Here is a 16,647-nt window from a genome sequence, read left to right on the forward strand (position 1 = left end):
TTATAGTTTTCATATTAGGTTATGGGGTTTAATCCAGTTAGTATCAAGGAGGATCGCTGTGGCTGACAAACGTTTTCCCTTCTTTCTAGAAACAATGTTAGAATATTCCTGCTTCTCGTGCAATAATTTCTGTTTGTTTTGTTAAGAAGTGACACATACAGATCTGTTGGCCTGCTTGCACTTGTTTCATGAATTTACGATACAACTTCTTCATGCTTTCTTATACTCAGTGGTTTTTTTTCTCTGTCAATGACTAGCTAAGGAACATGTCCGTCGTAATCGCCAGAGTCGTACCTTTATGGTGGAAAATGTCATAGGAGAAATCTGGTCCGAACTGGAGGAAGGTAGTGTCTTTTCCTGAATAAACTTAGCTCTCACTGGTATTATATTGTGGGCAAACAGTGTGTTTTCCACAAATGTGCTGTTCACTGCATTGTTCTCACAGTCATTATAAATAGGAACAGAAAAAAAAATACAAGTTCGTGAGCTGCTTTTAGTTACTAAGGCTGAACTGAAATTCTGTATGCATTAGCAAAACATAGTTTGTTAAGGAGATGGTAGAAAGCAATCTGGATTTAAAAACGCAACCAGAATATTTTCCTCAGAATACATCTTGCCATAGCGTTAATTTGGTAGCCCACTAGAACGTACACCAGCAGCATGAGCGATTCCGCTAATCTACTTTTCATGTGTGCTAAATCAATAGCTTTTGACATCTGAATTTCATACTTGTTATCAGTCATTGCATTATAATTTCTAATAAAGATCAAGTCTTCAGCGTAGGTGTTCATGATTTTCTGTAAGTCATTATCTTTCATGGTGGTAATGCCCCTGAGAAGCTTTCATTGTGGTATGCTGTTGTGATAATGCCAAGGTAAATACCATTTGCCTATTCCTTGCCAAACTAGGTGACCGTTACATCGTTGTTGACAGTGGAGGAGGCACAGTAGATATGACTGTCCATCAGATTAGGCTCCCTGAGGGACATCTTAAGGAGCTATACAAGGCAACAGGTAATGTCACTTTCACCGCTTGCTTTATTTATGTAATATTTTGACTTGTCAGTGAAGAAAATGTATGCTTCATTATTCCTACATTTCATTAACAGTTCTTCCTGAATTAAGACCAGCATTCAAAATTAGTATAACCTAGCTGCTGGTCAGCAGACATGGCTAGATCACTCAATGCTTCTGATGCTTTTGGATGGTAAGCCCCACATTGGGAGGGTAAAAAACTGCCATCTCCTGTGTTATTCACTCCCATTCAGGCCATGACCTCCTGCCATGGTCCTGGTCTGACTTCTGCTAGTAGATTCGTCATCTTCCTGTCACCTCTGTATTGCTACCCTGTCCAGGTATTCGGAGATGTACTGTGGAGATGTGAATAGCTAAGTGTCACAGCAAGATCATTCTAAAGTGACTGTTGGCAGAACAAAAGTTTCCCTAGTTTTAAGGGGGATCTTACATATTCCAGTAATTTCACAGGCAGTGTAACAAGGAGGGTCTGCCATCCCCTGGGAAAAATGCACAGTGGTCAGTTCCTAACAAAGATAGAAAGTGCAATTCCTTGAATGGTGTTTGCATCCTGAACTCCAGATCCCCTTTGACTTTGTCCTGCGGCTGAGACGTTAAGCATATGACTCAGCCTATTATTTGTTGCTGTGTCTCTATACCAAGTTAATCTTAATCTGTATGGTTCATCGCTGAGCCTTCTCAGTCTTGCTGGCAGTAAGACTAATTTAGGATACAACCTAGTAAGAGCAAATGGGACAGTGTACATCAAGTCTACTCCTAAATATGACTAACCCACACCTTCTCATGTGTGGATAAAGAGGCATTTCCTCTGCTTCCATTAAAAACATTTCTGTTTTATAGTGGTAGTATTACAATTGCTATGATTTTAAGTGAGGCAAAAGTAAGATTATGTTCTGTATTAGATCAGCTGTTACATTTAGGAAAGATATCTCTTTCTGTAGACCTTCTCCCATGACAGTCCTAGTAGTGTCAATCTGATGTGTATTTGGTCAACTTGAAATCTAAGAAGCAGTTAAGAATATTAAAACTGTGTTTTGTTTGTAATGCAGGTGGGCCATATGGTTCTCTAGGTGTGGACTATGAATTTGAAAAGCTCCTGTGTAAAATATTTGGAGAAGATTTTATTGAGCAATTTAAAATCAAGCGTCCTGCTGCCTGGGTAGATCTGATGATAGCATTTGAGTCCCGTAAACGGGCAGCAGCTCCAGACAGGACCAATCCACTAAACATCACTCTGCCTTTCTCCTTCATTGACTATTACAAGAAGTTTCGAGGTCACAGTGTGGAACATGCCTTGAGGAAAAGCAAGTGAGTAGATGACTGAACCCAAATGGATGCCGAATTAACTACAGGTAGCAAAGACAAATAATAAGATATCCTAATTACATGTAGACTGGAAGATAATAATGTAAAAATGTAATAATATAAGGATGAGAAAATGGGATTGCCAGAAGTGCAGTTTCCAGAATGAAAAGTTTTGACCAATCTCTTGAAAAAGCTTTTCTATACAAGACTTGCACTCTTCTGAAATTGATTTCTATGCCATCACTGCATCACTTTCTGAATTTGACCACATATTTTGAGTCCCTTATGTGTTAATTAGGAACGTCGGATCTAATACAGAATTTGACGTCTAAAAGTTACTTATCTAGAACCTTAATTTTTAGAGGCCTGTGCCCTGGAACAAAACCAGGATGGTGAGCAAGATTTGTAAATATGTTCACGGCTTAAGAAGATATGAGATCACTGGTGAAAACATACACTACTGCATAAAGCTCATAAAGCTCTGCAAGGGCAAAGCATTCTCCTTTTAAGTAATGGCAGGCTTTCTTTTATTCTAGTATTTTACCAGTTAGGTAATCAGCTCGGTAGGTGGGGAGACATAATCCCCTCCAGAGATTTTTTTAATTCATGATTTTCAGTATCAAGAGGGCACCATAAATGATGAGATCGTGGGCTGCTATAGAAAAGGAAGTGAAGAGAAAGTAAAAGTGGCATTTTGCATCTTTTGAGATTATATACTACAGGAGACCTGGAGATTAATGGCATAAAAGAGAACGAACAAGAGAGCTTGTGAATCTGGGGCAGAATGCTTGAGAGCAGGAGATGTGATATTTAGTACCTGTACCTTGGCTTCTTTCTGTGTTTTTTTTTTTTTAAGCCAGTGAATGTTGAATGTTCAACATGCAAGCTGAAACTCCTGCATTTCTTCCTAAAGTTATTGATAAATGTACTTTAAGCCTAAATGACTTGGAATCCAGCTCAGAGTCACTTCCTAAATGAGACTGAGGTTCCAAAATCATTAAAAAATTGGAAATATTCCCCCTTGCAAGACCATCTCCTTCTTATTAATAGTCTTAATGGTGAATTTTAGAGGGAATGCTAAATGTTCCCTTGGAATAAAATAAAATTCATTGGATAACAGGATAGAAAGAGTATAAAGGCAACATATAACGGGCATGAATGAAAAGGAGATTGCCGAGCTATATGGATTTGTATCAGTGATGGAATAACATAATGCCTGTATTCACTTAACAAATGCTATGCCTCATTAAAAATGCTCTGCTCCCTTCTGCCTCGTGAGGCTTCCCCTACTTGCTCATTCTCCTTGTGCGTTTCCAGCAGCTTTGGCCTGCTGCTGCTATAATCTAAATGCTGCCCTTCTGGGGATGAATCAGTGCCGTTTCAGATGAACGAGCATTGGATTGTCTGCCAGCTGTTTCAAGAAGCAGCTGAGCATTGGTAATGCTACAGAAGGCAATCAGGCAAAGAAAACAACAATTAGGCAAGCAAAAACAACAATTCTTCCTTGAAATTTAGCATTGCTGCAGTTGGTATGTGGCTAGGGTGAGGTGAGGCACTTTCTTCCAAGCAAAACGCATGCAGATTTTGTAAACTCATTCACTTATTTATTTAGTGTGTCTTGTGAGTGCCTGGCTGTTTCTTACAGCTCAGCTGTTATGTTTTAATGTCCTTTCCAACTGTTCTTTTCCAGCGTGGACTTTGTGAAGTGGTCTTCCCAGGGAATGCTGAGGATGAGCCCAGATGCGATGAATGCTCTTTTCAAACCTACAATTGACCAGATCATTCAGCACCTTAGTACGTATCTGCATGTAATTCCCCTTTCTGGCTGAGCTGAAACTGAAGCTTTGCTTACCTGTTTCAAACCAGTAACTGGAATTAAAGTCAAACAACCCCCCTAGTACGCAGTTTAGGAAAATAATTTAGTTCTCCTCAGTGGAAGGTCACATTTATTCATGACTATCCAAATCACTGACATCTCTAAAACACAAATAATAATAATTGATGCATCATGCTAAAAGTACTTCCAGGCATGGCTTAAGCAGCACAGAATTAATTTATCCAGTAATGGGAAGTGACATAAGCTTATTGGGAAATTTATTATTTAAAGTCTTCCTGGTGGAAGATCATATTTGTATCAAGTAGAATATAATATATGTACAGAACAAAGTATTGCTGTTCTGTACATTACAAAGCACTAATTGAATTGCATTTGGCATGGGATATACAGCTTTGCTTATTGTATGTGAGGAATTATTAGGTAAATTTCAGAGGTCACAACTTAGACTAGTACAGAACAGCTTATATGTGAGCAGGGAGGGAGAGACCTAGAATTACAATAGTTGTGATGGATAACTGAGTTGTGCTGCCTCAGTTACTTGAACTCAGGGTAAGCCTACAACTGAACTGTATGATATTCTTGAATGTAGGAGATGTGGGCTTAAGCTAAGAAACAACATCTGTAAAAATGTAAGGAGGTATTATTTTGCAGATGGTACTTATTGTGGTTGAGATGTTAGGGTCAGAAATAACAAGTGAATTTTAAATGGGGTAACTTATCTGGAATGCCATAAAGGGTATGTGAATCGATTAGGTTTGGGAATATCTCACTGATCCCTGAAGTGGCAAGATGATAATAATGTGACTGGCAGGATTTCTTTGCAAGAAATCCCTGTCTCCCTTTACTGGTAGGAGGTAAATAAAAATTCTGTTCTAAATGCCACTTCAGAAATATTGTATGCTTTGAAATAAGTTTCCATTCACAGTGAAATATAGGAGAGACTACAGAAGTGGAACTAGTGCATGATGAGAGTGGCAGTGTGGGATGCCCACATAGGTGTGGCAGTTTCAGATCTTGTGTGTGTGTGGGGGATATTCAGTGCACTTGGGCATTAGGAGTTTCACCCCCATTGCCTTGTCACAGTGGATTTTTCCCTACTGAATGGGCTCTGTTTCTGTTTAGGTGATGTGTTTGATAAGCCAGAAGTGACAAATGTCAAGTTTCTGTTCCTGGTTGGTGGCTTCGCTGAATCCCCCTTACTCCAACAAGCTGTCCAGAGCGCTTTTGGTTCGAGGTGTCGAGTCATCATTCCTCAGGATGTGGGGCTCACTATCCTCAAAGGAGCTGTTCTCTTCGGTCTAGACCCTGCTGTCATCAAAGTGCGGCGTTCACCTCTCACCTATGGTGTGGGTGTGCTCAATCGGTTTGTGGAAGGGAAGCATCCACCAGAGAAGCTGCTGGTCAAAGATGGCACACGCTGGTGCACTGATGTCTTTGACAAGTTTATCTCAGCTGACCAATCTGTAGCCCTTGGAGAAACTGTGACACGCAGTTACACACCTGCCAAACCTTCTCAGTTAGTAATAGTGATCAATATTTATAGCTCAGAACAAGATAATGTTAGCTTCATCACTGAATCTGGAGTGAAAAAGTGTGGCACCCTTCGCTTGGATCTCACGGGAACTGATGCTTCAGTGCCAAACCGGCGGGAGATCAAAACACTTATGCAGTTTGGGGACACTGAAATCAAAGCCATGGCCATTGATGTTGCCACCTCTAAAAGTGTCAAAGTTGGTATTGATTTCTTAAACTACTAACAGCCCATTTTCCCCACCACAGCCTGTTTGTGAGACTGATCTTCCACTATTCCATTTTTTGACTTTCATATACCACATAATCACCTTGAATTTCAGCAGGCTATATGAGAACAGCTAGTAAGGTGGGGTATGTCATGTTCGTGCCTTTGATGACCAAAGGCTGGATGTTGAAAGACCCTTAAAAAGTTTTGGGAGCAAAAGTTCCAGAGGTAGTAAAAGTTCCCAAATTATTCAAGCATGCTTAAAGATCTACCTTTATTAAGTAAATACTGATTATTGTTGGCACCTGGAGATTAGTTTAAAAGATATAAAACTGCAGTCTATTTGCCTTGTTCTTGTTCTTCCTCTTCCTCCCAAGAAAAACTCCCTAACCCATGTGGTATCTGTGTGAGGTACTTGTTTAAACAGCACCATCCTCTGGCAACGGAAACAAATTAGTAGTCTATAGTATTCTTTTGTTCTTTCATTTTTGCCCTGGGCTTTCAAAATTTGTAGTGCTGAAAGTCAATGACTTAAAGAAATGGGAACTGAGTTTCTTAAATTCTTAGATCCTACTGAAAAGAAGATCCTCAGGAATCCTTAAAATTAGATTTAGTAAATATATATATATATATATTTAGGAGCCTCATATTGATTGCTTCAGTTTGAAAACAAAGCCTTTATTGTCCAAACTCTCAGAACAAGCTGTTGGATTAAATAGCTAGTGTTACCCTCATTATGCTTTGGAAAATTATTAAGAACAAAGCTATTTCCCTTTTGGGTATTGTAAACTTTCTTTTATTAGTCTCCATCTGAAATCATAGAATCACAGAATGGTTGAGGTTGGAGAGGACACCCATTGACTGTCTGATCCAACTTCTCAGCTCTAAGCAGTGTCAACCAGAGCAGGGTACTTTGTCAAGTTTTGAATATCTCCAGCGATGGAGATGCCTGAAGTCTGGGCAGCCTGTTCCAGTATTTGACAACCCTCACTGCAAAAAAGTTTTTTTCTTATGTTTAAAAGGAATTTCTTGAGTTTCAAATTTTGCCCATTGCCTCTTGTTTCTTCACTGGATACCTCTGAGAAGTCTGACTCCATCTTCTGTACTGTTTCCTACCAGGCCTTTATACATGTTTCTAGCATTGCCTGAATCTTCTCGAGTCTGAACAGTCTCAGCTTACTCAGTCTCTCCATCATCTTCACGACCCTTTGCTGGTCTCAGTCAGGTATGACCATGTCTCTCTTGTACTGAGAAGCACAAGACTGGACCCAACACCCCAGATGTGGTCTCACCAGGGCTGAATAAAGGGAAATAATCGCTTTCTTTGACCTGCTGGCAATGCTCTTCCTAATGAGGAAGGCTAATAGGAGGCTATTGGCATTCTTTGTTGCAAGGGTCATGCTCAGCTTTGTGTCTACCAAGACCCAGAGGGCTTTTTCTGCAGAGCTGCTTCCCAGGCAGATGGCTGGCAGTGTATACTGCTGCATGGGGTTGCTTCTCCCCAGGTGCAGGATCCTGCGCTTGCCTTTGTTGAACTTCATGAGGTCTGTCCTGTCTGCACATCTCTCCAGCCTGTTGAGGTCCCTCTGACCCATCTGGTTTACCAAGCACTTCTCCAAGTGATTATATTTCTTTTCTTGATAATCCCTGTGTTAAGATTTGGAAGTACAGTTAGGTGATGGCTGTCCAGGAAGATTTAAACAAGTTAAGAGAGAAAACATCCAGATCAGAAGTACTGTAATATGTTTTGAATAACAGAGGTTTTAATTAAGTAAAATGTATTTCTGGGTTGAGTTGAATGGCCAGTAAATTGGAAGGCAAAAGAATGAAACTACAGATAGCATTAAATAAAGTATTCCATACGTGGCTACAAGCACATAACTCTAATGCAGGTGAAATACAATGATGGTCACAGTAGCATCTTGTTTGCCAAGTAACTTTCTGAAAATGTTTTCTTAAGCATATCCACCCGGAAAATTTCTTCTGCAACTGGAAGAGTTTTTATTTTGCAAAATGCTACAGGTGGATAACTTCTGAAACCTACAATCTGTATCTGCCATGAACTGATAACTTCAGATTCAAATCTAAACTCCACTCCAAATTGGCAGAATGATACTAACCTTTTGAATCACCCTAAAATGCTGACACTTTCAGAGCATTTAGTTTTACAGAGCTGCCTGATTACCTGCTGGAATTCATTACATTTTTGAAACTTTGCAATGTTAATTGTTAAACTAAACCTCCTTTCTAATACATTGAGCATAAGTTAAATTCATTACTGACACTTTTGGGAAAAGAAAGCATTATGAATTATTTTACTTATTTACGTTCCAGTCCTGCACTTAAGATTTTTGTGTTTAGCCTGGAGTTTTGCCACAGTAAAGAGCTGCAGAACTGATCTACTGCATTTTGCCATTGAGTTTTCTGTGTCTCCTGCAGGATTCCCTAGTTGAATGTGAAATCTCTTCTGCATTCAGCTTAAAAAAAAAAAAAAAAAAGAAAAATCAAAAAAAAAAGGACTATGGAGAATGCTAGTCACAGTATCTCGCTGGATACTTTCTATAATTACAAAGTGTGCTTGCGAGCATTCAGTTTCCTGCTGCCTGCTAAATGCTTTAAAAGCTGAATACCAGGATTTTTTTGTGTGTTGCTTTCCACGGTTTACAAACAAGAGAAACTTTAAGATGAGTTATGAATGATATAATTTTATGTATATACAATATTTAAATATTGTACAGACTCTTTCTTTCTACAGTGCTATTTTCTTGTATAAAAATGCTCTTTGCCTCTGTTGATTTCATTCAGCTGTTAATTTTAAATAACATAGTTTCTCAATCAGCTTCTGTAATTATAGGCTTTTAACGATGGTAAGGTATGAAATGTAAAAGGCTGATCTTATAATAATAGGAAAGAAATGTTGGTGTGTCAGAGAATACAACGTTCTTCCTGCAACATAAGTCATACCAGTTAAGCATATTGCACAGATGCAGTAGTGTGTTGCTGGGATTTTCATTTCTTTGTTTCAGACAGTGACCATTCCATCTCCAGCAGTTCATCATAATAATGGATGAATCCTCCTGTAAATCCAAGTTAAAAAATAGATTTATTGATCTGGATATAAAGCTTTACTAGGTTTTGGGGTTTCATTAAGGATATTCTCTAGTTTTTAAAAAAACAAACACAAAACTACCTTCCAAAGCCAGGCAACACGGATTTATTGTAGCTGCAGGTAAGACCCAGTCTCTGTCTACCACTACCACCTACCAAAAGACAAAATTCTTGAAGAAAAGTAGGTTTCAGTGTCTTTACATCCTATGTTAAACTGAATCGGTCCAATTCTGCACAGATTTGTTTCTGGTGGCCTTAAGTTAACACAGAATTTGGTTTAATAAATGGCTGCAACCTCCCCCGCTCCCCTCTGGAGAGGAGGGCGGTGAACTGCGAGATCAGGTGGCCCATGATTTTTGTGCTGTTTTCAGCCTGTCTGCAGGGAATGCTCAGGGTATTTTCTGCAGCTCTTCTGAAGCAGAGTTCCCTGCACAGTACCAGTTTCTGCCCTTTCTTATTCACCTTTTGTAAGATCCCATCTGGATCCAAGCAGGGGTTTGTTGCTGAAATTACTGTAACTGTAAAATGTGGTTTACATATTTTTGCACTTCCTCATTCAGTCTGATGAGAGCACTATCAAGCTTATCATTGCAGCGCACTGAACTACCGAACAAACTCCCAGCTGTCCTTGTTGCCCTCTTTAATTCTAAGAATGGAAATTAGCTTGTCTCTAAGGAGTTAGAATTGTAAGTAGAATATTAAGCTGTGGTCTGTAGTCTATAACCCAGTTAAACAACTTTACATTGTAAGTGGCATGCGGATGCCCATTTTGATAAAGGAAGTTAGGCTGTAAAATTAATATGAAATTTATTAGGAAATGAGTAATTTTTAGAATAGTTGTTCTGATACCTTTGCAGGAGAATCCCTGCGGAGCATTTTTTGGTAGGGGTTTCAGATGGCATTGTGCAACTTAATGTTGAAAGGAGAAGGCCTGCTATCCTTAGGGAAAGCAGAAGGTCTTGGCAGAAGTTTTGCTCTGAGCAGCAACTTGCCAGTTTGGGTCCAAGTTACTTAACTCTAGGCTCAAAGTTAGCAGTTAATTGTGATGGAATGATTAATTGTGCTAGAATATGATAAATGTGCAGTGGTGGTTAGGGCAGTCTATGTTGGTATGAAAATACCAATATTTATTTATATACAGGAGTTTTAATGCATTATTATGAGAAGGCTAATTATATATTGCAGAGATGTAATCGCCAAGATAAGCTGCATATTTATGATACAAAGTGGCTTAAGCGGATGAATAGTATAAAGTTGTTGGGCATAACGTCACAGTACTCACCTGCTTGAAATAGTCTTAAACTATACTATAAAACCAACCATTGTGGTCTTGTTCACCTCTGTGCAAGATAAATTCAGGTTTCACTGATGTTTGGAGCTGTTCACAACTTGTCTGGATTGTATCTTGAGTGTTCTTGTGTCTTCAATCATGTCAAATAAAATACCGTAAAAGTATTTATTCTTTTTGGGTGTTACTATTTTCTGAAAATGGCTATTAAAAAAAAAAAAGTGAGAAAGGATAAGTGGTTATACTTGCATTTGGATGCTCCTTCATATGCGTAACTTAGCAAAAGTGACACCAACTGTGTGCACTGCTTGTAAGATTTATTCAGCCTTTTAGATGTGTGGACACCTACGGGCTTTGTCAAGGGCTTCCAGCCCCCTGTGCAGTGCGCACAACTCTTTGACAAGAGGCTGCTGCATTTTTAATTCACTTGTGTACTTTCTAGGGGGGCTTTGGATGCGCCCATGGGAGAAGTCTACTCCTGGTGATTACTCAACTTCTGTGAAAGTTGGTGTAGCTCTGAGTAAGGTGTCTGTTGGAGTTAAGGCAGAAAGGCTTTGGACAATACCGAAAGCGGATTAGGTATTTTCTATAATGATGCTCTGAGAGAGCTAAGAGATCAAATATAAAAATCGATATATCAGGGAGGTCTGTAGTCTCTTAGGCCTTGTCAAAGTCTGGTTTATTGTTAAAATTATTATCAGGCCAATAAGCTGGCCAATAACCGGGTATATTTGCATGAGAGTGTACATTTTTAGTGTGTGTTTCTAGACCTAGGAATGTTTAGTAAGGTCCAGCTGCACTGAGAAAAACAGTTTGTGCAATATTATCTTTTTCTTCGGACTGTTGCAGGCCATGTCCCTCTAAAATTCGGCAGTGTTGGCACTAGCTGTGGAGACCATTCAGTGGTGTATGTGACCCTAGTCTACAATGCTGCTCAGATGCAAAGATGCAGAGAATGTACTGAGATGCATAGCAGCTGCTACGCCCCAACTTCCACCTATTTTCTGCAATGAAGATGTTTTACAAGTCCTTTATGACTATAATTATAAACACCATCCTAATGGGCTAGGTACTGTATTTAACTTGTAATGAACTTGATTTCAGCTAAACATTCAATTAATGTTACTAGTACAATGGGAAATATAGTTACAGTCTTCAGGGACATATTAAGAAGCAAATTTTGCTTTCAGTGTTCCAGCACGTTGCTCTGATTTCCAGGGGAGTTTCATGTATGTGCATTCAGAATTTGGTCCTTTCACTAGACTTTTCTAAATTTTAAATCTAAATCTTATAAGTCTGTTTATATTTAAAGTTACAGCCCCATCTTGATAGGAAGGAGTTTGTATAAATTGTTGGTTCTACTAAGATCACGTAAATTCCTACTGAAATTTGCAGGCAGTCTTTTAGTGTTAATAGTCATGGAATAAAACAATTTACAAAACAACCTCCATGACAGCAGTGTCCAACTTTCCCAGAGATTCTCCCCTTTCAGTTTCCTAAGCAGCTACATTAACCCCCACCCAGACATCTGTGTTAAGAACAATGGATTCTGAGCCTCCCTACTCAGTGCAAGAGCTGCCTGATTTTCAAGAGATGCAGCTTGGCTAAATTACTGAGAACTGCAGATGCTTTGTGTAACTGGCGTTCAGGCCTGTTATTTGCCAGTCTCCTTCGGTACTGATGTTGGAAAACTTGTATGTCCTTTTTTCAGGAATAAATTCTGTTTTATTAGTTCTCATTCATTCCTCACTGTGTTCTAACACACAGAAACATTTTTGTGGTGGGACTGCAGTAGAGTTGCAACAAGGTATTAGGAGGCAGAATTTTGTGCTTTTTTTTTTCTCCTTCAAATTAGAGATCTGAAAGTGGGTGTTCAAACAAAGGGAGCAGTTTGCACTACAGCCTGTGCAGTTCCACAGAGGCAAAGATCAATTTCTTGCAGCAAAAAGTGTCTTATGCCATCCTGAAAACGCATCACAGCAAATGTCAGGAGGGCTGAGTAGCCTCTGGGGAGGTGAAGATGTTCATGGTGTATTTGTGAGGTATGAGTTCATGACAATTCTGTTTTCATACCTGTGACTTGACATGTGGATGTGCTCATAGAATAAAAATAAATAAATAAATATGATCTCAGCATCACTAAGGGGTATATCCAAAGCAGCTGAGCATATACCTCAGTGATATTAAGGAACTATGCAGCATATAGAGTTAGTTGGTTTACTGCAAATATTTTTTCTGTATCTTCTTTCTTTAACATACAGTTGAGTGGGTGCTGTCTATAATTTTGAAGTAGCATTTATTTTCTCATTTTTCAGGGACTGTAGTAATAGGGAAAAGTTTATTAGATGCTATATCCCAGGAGCACTGCCTTTGTGCCCAAAGCAGAAATCGTCAACCTAGGACGTAGTGTTTGCTACCATGTAATGGCAAAAGATTAAGAACTTGGTAGATTGCAGCTGCTGTGATCCTTCTAGCAGCATCCAGAGCTAAGCTTACATAAACACGGAGAAATGAAAAATACAATATAAGCTTAGTCAGTGAATACTGTGTGCTGCAGCAGAGTCAACAAGTAAAAGGAGGACGATACCGGACTGAGTGTAAGGAAACCGAAGGAGTTGGCTGGAGAGGTGTGTGGATGAGGCAGGGCAGAGGCACTGATGTGCTCCAGCAATAACTGAAGATCAGAGGTTTCAAAGTAGAAAGGGGTGGTGAGACTGACAGCTGTGAATGCCAGAGTTTGTTAAACCACAGTAATCTAAGGAGTTGGAAAGGTGACTGCCCCTTTCCTAAGGACAACAAGGAGTATTTCCTTTCCTCTGAGGAATAAGCTCTGCACCTCCAGTGGGAACTTCCGTCTGCCATCAGCTGATAAGGGCAGACACCAGACTGAACATATCCTTTTCCTTTGTAGTACAAAGAACAACCCTCAGCGCTGACCTGGTGCTTCCTGCAGACAAGCTGCCTGCTGTATGTGCCATCACCGCATATTTGCTAAGGTACCAAGGTTGCAGGTAAAGCACTGCAGGATAATGGGGTGTTCACAGAGCTTTTACTTTTCATCTAGCGACAATCATAGCGAATCTATTTTCTCAGCCTGTTCCACCCCCTCAACACACACACTTCAGATGACTATCGATGCCTCAGAATGTTGGAGGAAGTTAACTGTGAGCAGAGCTGATTCCAGCAGAAAGGATGCTGGTCCTGCATGACATCTGCAGGGGTTCCTGTATTTAAGTGTGTTTTTCTACGAACAGTGTTACAGCATCCTCCTTCAGATAATTTTCTCCCTGTGTTGCTTATGTAAGCAGAGATCCCAGATGGCAGTAGTATCTGCAGGGTGGTGGGAACACGCAGCTAGCTGCCTTGTCCATCAAAAAAGCCTTAGCGAGAGTACACAGGTGGGCAGGAGAACAGAAATTTTGTCAGCTCATGGCAACAAGGTCAACATTTAAGTCTGATAATTGTGTAAGATATTTGAAGAATCAAGTAACGTAATTGAGGGTGTTCCAAAATGTATTTAGATTAATTTTGTAGTCACTTTCTTGTGTCTTAAGGATGAGAGACATAAGATTGAAGGTCAGGAAGTGTCACACGCTTGCCAAACATGCTACAGATCTGAGGGGATGTTGCCAGAGTATGCTGATCACATCCCACAGAAGCTTTTATCATTTCTCTCCTTCAGAGTTGGGTAGTAGGTAGTATTAATTGTGGCTTTAGATTTTTTTCCCTTTTTCTTCTCTATCTCTGTGCAGACCCATGCAGTATTTTCGCTGACTGCAATTGCAGATCTGTCAGAGCATCACAGAAGATGTATGTAGCTGGAAAGGACCTCAGGCACCAACTATATCTCACCTCCCAATTACAAAACACTGTTAGTTCTGCCTAAGCTACTCCCAACTTTTGTTTAATCTGGTTTTAAACCTTCTGACACTGCAGTGGTGCTACCTGCCTGGGCAGTTTGTGTTTTGCTGTTGTAACCTTTCTAAAGTTTTGCATAATGTGAACTCTGACTCTCTGTGGCTGTCTGCCCCTGGAGAACACAGGAAGATTTCATCCCATTCCTGCTCTGACAGCTTTTGGCATTATCTGAAGACTGGTTTCATGCTTGCCCTGAATCTAACTCTCTAACTAGACCCCAGGTCTTTCAATCAGGTTTTATAGACCTGTGATCTTTTTTACAGCTCTGTTAGCAGCTTTGAGGATTAGACAGTGGATGCTGTTTTCTTGCAGATAAACATCTTGTTGCTGGAAGGACTTTGGAAACCAATGCTGAAGTTGTTCTGTGTACACACACATGGAGGACAGACGTGTTGTGCACATTGCAGTACAAAACAGAAAGCCCTGGCAAAGCATCACCAAACAAAATGTGGTGTGAGTAGTTAAAGCGTGTTGTGTGGGGCTGTGTGCTCCCCTGCATCCTGACTTTTATTGCTCTAACACTGCTCAAGTGATCACCACCAGTGGCAGTTGTAATATGTGCATCTGGTCATGATGGCTGTATGTGTCAAAGTGGATTCAGGGGAGACAGGTAACAATACAATAGCCAAGGGCTAACTGAAGCAATGCACGCACCTGGCCACAGTGCTGGTCAAGGTCTGAAAGTCTGAAAGAAACTAACTTCTGTAGTTGGTATGCAAATATGCCTATAAATGAATTATCTTATCTGTCAAGCTCTCCTGGACGACAGTGGGCTGCATGCCAGGATTTCCCTTGAGTAAGGACACCTCTCAAGGTTACTGCTTGAGGCTGAGAGACTCCTTGCTGCAACAGATTCTTGGTAAGTGGTTCATAGCATGCTAAATTTGGAAATCTTAGCTAAGTGGATAAAGGATTGTTTGTGCATGTATAATCCTTTAGATATAAACCGTTGACCAAGCCTGGGACTAGGTCTGGATCTAACCACACCTAAACTCCCCTCTGAGAAGGAGTTTAGAATGCAAGAGGGTCCTTTCTGAACCTCATGACTCAACAGGAGGGTCTCCCTGATGGTTTTGTCTGACCCTGTCCTCAGTACAGTAAACAATCAAGTGTACATTGCCATCAAATCATGTTAAACCACTGTTGCTTTTACTATCAAACTTTGTAAAGTTGCTGTTTTATACCAATAAACGTTTTGCTGTTCTCTTTTATGAATGAAGTGCATCAGTCATCCCACAACATTGTGGTTTTGACTTTTGCAAACGTTGATTAAAGGCACTTTTGTGTGCAGTCTGAAGAGTGGGTGTTTAAACCTTAGGAGCTTGTTACAGTAGTTAGTATTACATTAGCTGGGTGTGCTTTTGATAAATTGCACTTATGAGGTAACCACAAATCACGGTTATGAAACATACTGTGGGTTTTGCACTCATTTTGCTTTTAGAATTTGCATTGTTTAAAGCATTTTCCTTGGAAACCTATAATGTGGAAGTTCTGATGAATTACTTGTGCTTTACTGACCTGAAGTGTGTCAAGCTTTTCAGCCACATGAAAAATGCTGCAATGAAAGACTTCAAAGAAGGTGAGATATCTCTAACTTCCTGAATAATTTTCTGGGGAAGTTTAGGTAGGATACATTGTGCTTTAAACTGTGAATTTAAAATGCAATAAAATACTCCAACTGCAGAAAACTGGGCTCCATTCTGAGATTAAAATGGTAGTCACCCCTACTTTTGACTAGCTGGCAGCCCCTCTGGTCTTTAAGTCTCCCTCACATACCCTTTGTCATTAAAATTCCTGGTTCTTCTTATGTGGTTGTTACAGGACATACTGTGCTTTGGAAACTGAGGATCTAAATGAAGAGTGCTGGAAGACAGTGCTTTAGAGTTGGTGACTTAATTGCTATTTTACTTAGAACTGATGGGTGTGAAAGAATCGCATCATCTCTTGGTAGATTCCTAACGTTTGATCACCGAACTCTGTATGAATGGTATGATGCCAACATGTATGGGTAAGCCTTATGTAGCGCATCTTCTCTCTGCTTAACTGATAGAGAAAGCAGAATTGCTGTAACTGGTGAAACAGCTCACTGTAGTGCAACCTCTGTAATACCAGATTTGTTTCATCTGCCTTATTCTGCTCCTCCACAAAGGTGAAATGAAGCATTTTTCACATTGCCTCCATACCTAAATGCCTTCACACGAACAAAGAAAGTTATGGAATTGGTATGAGCATCTTGGTGTGCCCAGAGAGCCCTGAAAGATCTGCCCTATGAAGATGCATGGTCTGCGAAGGCGGTCCTGGTTGGGACTGACAGAACAGCTGGACCTGTTTCAGGTACCAAAGCAAAGCAAAAATGACTGGTGAAACTCCTCAAATTTATTGAACCCTTCTGAGAGCTTTTTGTGTGTTAAGTTATATT

At 40.0% G+C, this 16,647-nt stretch overlaps 1 protein-coding gene across 2 annotated transcripts in view; it reads left to right on the forward strand.

Annotated features, from left to right (window-relative positions):
* The window catches only part of HSPA12A (heat shock protein family A (Hsp70) member 12A), a 92,662-nt gene extending 82,185 nt beyond the window's left edge, over nucleotides 1–10,477 (forward strand). For both annotated transcript variants that reach the window (XM_056352236.1, XM_056352237.1), the window contains 5 exons: nucleotides 258–344; nucleotides 909–1,013; nucleotides 2,084–2,342; nucleotides 4,030–4,133; nucleotides 5,299–10,477. In XM_056352236.1, the coding sequence (XP_056208211.1) occupies nucleotides 258–344; nucleotides 909–1,013; nucleotides 2,084–2,342; nucleotides 4,030–4,133; nucleotides 5,299–5,933 (1,190 nt within the window). In that variant the 3' untranslated portion in view covers nucleotides 5,934–10,477. The remainder of the gene's footprint in view (nucleotides 1–257; nucleotides 345–908; nucleotides 1,014–2,083; nucleotides 2,343–4,029; nucleotides 4,134–5,298) is intronic.
* Nucleotides 10,478–16,647: the final 6,170 nt, after the last annotated feature.

Source organism: Falco biarmicus, chromosome 9 (assembly GCF_023638135.1).
Source record: "Falco biarmicus isolate bFalBia1 chromosome 9, bFalBia1.pri, whole genome shotgun sequence".
Lineage (NCBI taxonomy): Eukaryota > Metazoa > Chordata > Aves > Falconiformes > Falconidae > Falco > Falco biarmicus.